The sequence below is a fragment of the Lotus japonicus genome, chromosome 3 (assembly GCF_012489685.1).
Source record: "Lotus japonicus ecotype B-129 chromosome 3, LjGifu_v1.2".
NCBI classification, from domain to species: Eukaryota; Viridiplantae; Streptophyta; class Magnoliopsida; order Fabales; family Fabaceae; genus Lotus; species Lotus japonicus.
In genome coordinates this window covers 10,591,950-10,596,629 of record NC_080043.1, presented here as the reverse complement: position 1 = coordinate 10,596,629, position 4,680 = coordinate 10,591,950, and the positions used below count along the sequence as shown (strand labels likewise).

The following is a 4,680-nucleotide window of genomic DNA, read 5'->3' as shown; positions in this document are numbered from 1 at the left end:
ATGATACATAGATTGAAATTGAGAGATGGCGATTGGTGCACGGAGAAGAATATGCTGATTGAGGAAGTCCAAAGTTATTTCCAATCCTTGTTTACCGTGCAAGGGGATCCAGGAGAGGTAGTGTTTAATCATGAAAACTTTCCCTCTCTTTCCATCAGTGATAGGAACACCCTCTCCCTCTCAGTTCTCAAGGAGGAAGTTTACAAAGCGCTTATGTCCATGAAGTCTTTTACAGCGCCAGGACCGGATGGGTTCCAGCCCTTCTTTTTCAAAAAATATTGGGAAATTGTGGGAGATGATGTGTATGGAGTGGTCTGTAATGCGTTTGATTCTAGCACAGTGGATGAGAAGCTATTGGAAACTCTCATTGTTCTAATCCCGAAAGTGGACAATCCCACGTCAATTAAAGAGTTTCGCCCAATAAGCCTTTGTAATGTTACCTATAAATTGATCACAAAGTTTATTGTGGCTAGAATTCGTCCTTTCTTGAACAAGCTTATTGGTCCCATGGAAAACAGTTTCATACCTGGCAGAGGTACCATGGATAATGCATTCTTGGCCCAGGAAATAATTCATTATATGAATTCATCTAGAGCAAGAAACGGGAGTTTGGCGTTCAAAATCGACTTAGAGACGGCATATGATAGTGTCTCTTGGTCTTTCCTTGAAGACATTCTTCACTGGTTTGGATTTCCTAATGGTTTGATTAATCTAATCATGAGATGTGTGTCAGCGTCCACCTTGTCCATATTATGGAATGGCTCTCGGCTTCCTTCCTTTCACCCTGGGCGTGGGCTGCGCCAAGGTGATCCTATGTCCCCTTATCATTTTGTTCTTTGTATGGAGAGGCTATCTGTTAGGATTGATCATTTGGTGAGTACAAGTCTTTGGAAATCCATCAGGTGTCCCCCCAAGGACCCCCTATCTCTCATTTATTTTTTGCAGACGATGTCCTCCTCTTCTGCAAAGCCTCCACTGAGCAGGTTCAATTAGTAGCAGATACGCTGCAAGCCTTCTAATTGAGTTCTGGCATGAAGGTGAATATCAACAAGTCAAAAGCTATTACCTCCCTTGGAGTGCGACCTGAAGTGTGTGAAGAGATACGAGCCATTGCCCCAATTCCTTTTGTGCGTGATCTTGGAACCTATCTCGGTTTTACGTTGAGTAGTGGTAGAGCGTCGAGAAGCAAGTTTAATTTCCTGCTTGAAAACATCCAACGTAAACTTGAGTCTTGGAAAACCAACCTCTTAAATGTTGCTGGGAGAGCTTGTCTAGCGAGATCAGTCATTGCAACGATACCAACTTATGTCATGCAGGTCTTCTGGCTGCCAAGGAGTATAATCCATAGAATTAATCAAATAATGAGGAGCTTCATCTGGTCAAAAAACAGTGGGCAACGAGGATGGCACCTCATTAAGTGGGATACCGTGACTCTGCCTAGAAAAGATGGAGGCCTGGGACTTAAAGAGATGGGAGATTTTAACACGTCGTTCATGGGAAAAGTAGTATGAGCTCTGGCTCAGAACTCTAATAAACTTTGTTTTCGAGTTCTGGAGCATCGTTACTTACAGGGCAGATCAATTCTAGAGGAAAAGGTGAGACTTAACGCATCACCAGTTTGGAAAGGGATCCTCAAGGCGCGTGACAAACTAAAGGGTGGTTATCGGTTTCGGCTGGGCAATGGTAACACTTCGGTGTGGTTCAAGGACTGGTCTGGAGAAGGCCCTCTTGCTCTCCAAGTTCCTTTTGTTCACATTTCTGATTCGGCTATGCGCCTGTTGGATCTCGTGGTGAATGGAGAATGGACTCTTCAGCGTTGCAGCACCATGATGTCTGAGCAGGTTTTGGCGCTTTTCAACAAGGTGCTGCCAAAGTGTATTCAAGACGAAGAGGACCGCTGGTGTTGGGATCCTGGGAACCCAGACTACTACTCATCGAAGGAGGGCTATACTTGGCTTAGAGATACCAATCAGCCCTCAATTCCTGCAGCAGATTGGGGCTGGATCTGGAAAATTAAAGTTCCAGAGAAAGTAAAGGTTTTTCTCTGGCTGACTCTACACCAGGCCTTACCGGTAAATTCAAATCGTTTCAAATGCCATCTGACGCATTCTGAGAGCTGTTCTAGATGCTCCTCAGCCAGAGAGGATTGTTTGCATTGCTTGCGAGACTGTCCCCATTCTAGGGAGCTTTGGGCGAAGTTAGGAGCGTGGTCTTGGCCAAACTTTTCTTCCCTGGAGCTGCCAGTTTGGATTTCTTTCCAAGCTAGAGGTACAAACGCAACTAAATTCGTGGCTGGCTTATGGGGTGTTTGGAAGTGGAGAAATAATATGGTGCTTGGCGATAGTCCTTGGCCCCTCCATGTTGCTTGGAGTAATCTGGTTCGGGACCATGATGATTTTCTGCATGCGTTGCAACCAGATCTGATATGTATTGGTGCGGGTCTTAGAAAAAATGTATGGAGGCCACCTCAGGAGAATTTTGTCAAGCTTAATACCGATGGAAGCTTTCGAGAACCGAAAAATTGCATGGGTGGTGGCGGTATTCTTCGTGATAAGGCTGGATGCTGGATTGCAGGATTTACGTCACTGGCTCATGGTGGAGATCCTTTTGTGGCAGAGGCATTAGGGTTGAAGGAGGGTCTTCTCATGGCTTGGAATTCAGGGCATAGGAACATCTCATGTGACATTGACTGTGACAATCTGGTAATCTTATTGGAAGAAGGGCACTTGGAGCGTGTGCACCATCATCCTCAAGTTGCAATCCTCAAAGAAATCATGCAGCTCATGGCGCGTAACTGGCGTGTGAGTATTAGTTGGATACATAGAGATGGTAATTCTGCTGCAGACTGGCTTTCTAAGCAGGGTTATAATCTCTCCTCTCCGAGCACTCAGGCTATTCACCAGCTGGAGCAGGAGCTGCAACTCATCCTTCTTAGGGACTCCCTTTTTGTAGCTTAGTTTTTTCGTTTTTGTTGTCAATTTTCCGATATAGCAAAAAAAAATATGCCACGCTGAGGGAAAGGAATCACGTTTTTTCAATTTTCACACTTTTTTTCTTCTGGTTTTTCTTAAATATTGAAAAATATTTTAGTAGGAAAATATTTACCAAAATGTGATACTTTTGGCCATGTGATAAAGCTTGATTTTAGAATTCACCTCAAATGAAGTGAATCCTTTGCAACCATAAAACTATGAGGTGAATTATGAGTCACGTGGCACTCTTAAGTTAACGTAGGTGATGGTGTTCATGAACACAACGAAGTATAATGTGGATGCTGAAGCTTTTTATCAGAAGATGAGAATGAATGTGAGGAAGGGAAGCTTCCTGATGGAAATTTTTAAGACACGGAAGTACATGTTTGAGGCTAACTTTGACCCGTTGCTGGTACATGTTTCTCTTGCACCCCCAACTCTATTAGTGTACCACTTAATTTATATTCACAGACAATTCAGTGGTGATTTACCTGCATCAGAACAATTGATCCAATTTAATCATATTGTGACCGATTTAAGTTATAATGTTCAGATGTACAAACTGTTTGTTAAGCTGGAAATTTTAGTCGAATTCCAATTGGATTGGAAGAGAAGCTTCGACTGAATATTTAGGTTTTGACATTAGAAGATTAAGTTGAGTGTTTGTTAGCTCAAAGTTTCACCAAGGGAAGGCTCGTCGACATCATTTCGTCAAAAGAAGGTTTATCGACTTTAGTCGAAATTTGATAAAAGAGGCAGCCATGAAAAACGCTAAGTTAAATGGCAGAATGAGTCATAGCTGTGGAGTTCGGCCACAAAAGGGACCTGCAGCTAAACGCATAAAACGGTTACAGAAAGAGTGGGCAGTTAAGAGCTGTTGAGAGCACATGCCTTCCCCCACGATGCAAGTGGGCAGTTAGAAATGGAGGCCTTCCCCCATGATGCAAGAAGCTTCCAGAATAAGCAAGAGATCATGGAGCATAGCACCGATTCTCAAGCCCACTAACCCATTCAGCAAAGGAAAAAATCGCCAAGGACGTGTGAATCAATAGAGCACTATAAATAGGAGAAGATCATTCAGAAAAAAGGGTTCCCAACTGGACTCTAAAAACTCACTAAAAAGCTCACATGTCCACATCAAAGAAACTTCAAGAGCCTAACGTGATGATGAACGAGTATGTTGCAGAACCAACGATTTATGATTAATGCCTTGACACTTTGCTTTGTGTTTAAGTTTAGTTTGAATTCCTATCGAGTTCTTTACTTGATGTAATCTTTGCTTTTCGAATTTCTCTTTTTGTACTCTGCACTTTACTCAAGTTTAATGCAATTCAAGTTTTAATTCTTGTAAATCGCTGATTTCCCTTACAACTTTGCTCCAGTCGAAAAACACACCCTTTGCACACAACACTTTGGCAAGACGTTTTCCCAAAAAAACCCTTAACTTTAACTTTTTCCAGTCGAATTGGAGAATGTTTGTTTACCAAATATCATCGTAAACAGTGTTGTAGGCATGTTTTTTTTATCAGAGCTCGAGGCAACATAAAGATGGAGTTAAAACAAAGTAAGATTGCGTTCTTGCTGAATCCAAGGTCGAAAATATCATTATTTGAAATCGGAAAACTTCATTCTTTGACGCAACTGGGATGAAGGTTTTGGAAGTTATAGTTTTTAAGGACGCGTGTAGAACTCAAATCAAGTCAAAGAA

At 42.3% G+C, this 4,680-nt stretch overlaps 1 protein-coding gene across 1 annotated transcript; it reads left to right on the top strand.

The window, feature by feature from the left end:
- Window positions 1-2,957, top strand: LOC130743585 (uncharacterized). Its single transcript, XM_057595827.1, has 3 exons — window positions 1-873; window positions 1,038-1,316; window positions 1,572-2,957. Exons 1-3 carry the CDS (start codon window positions 1-3, stop codon window positions 2,955-2,957), a joined length of 2,538 nt encoding a protein of 845 aa, XP_057451810.1.
- The last annotated feature ends 1,723 nt before the right edge of the window (window positions 2,958-4,680 follow it).

Bases quoted from the DNA above. Each gene is read 5' to 3' on its own strand.
- LOC130743585 (XM_057595827.1), top strand. From the start codon at position 1: ATGATACATAGATTGAAATTGAGAGATGGCGATTGGTGCACGGAGAAG. The intron at 874-1,037 runs GTGAGTACAAGT...TCTGGCATGAAG, and splicing joins CTGTTAGGATTGATCATTTG to GTGAATATCAACAAGTCAAA. The intron at 1,317-1,571 runs GTCTTCTGGCTG...CGTTACTTACAG, and splicing joins TACCAACTTATGTCATGCAG to GGCAGATCAATTCTAGAGGA.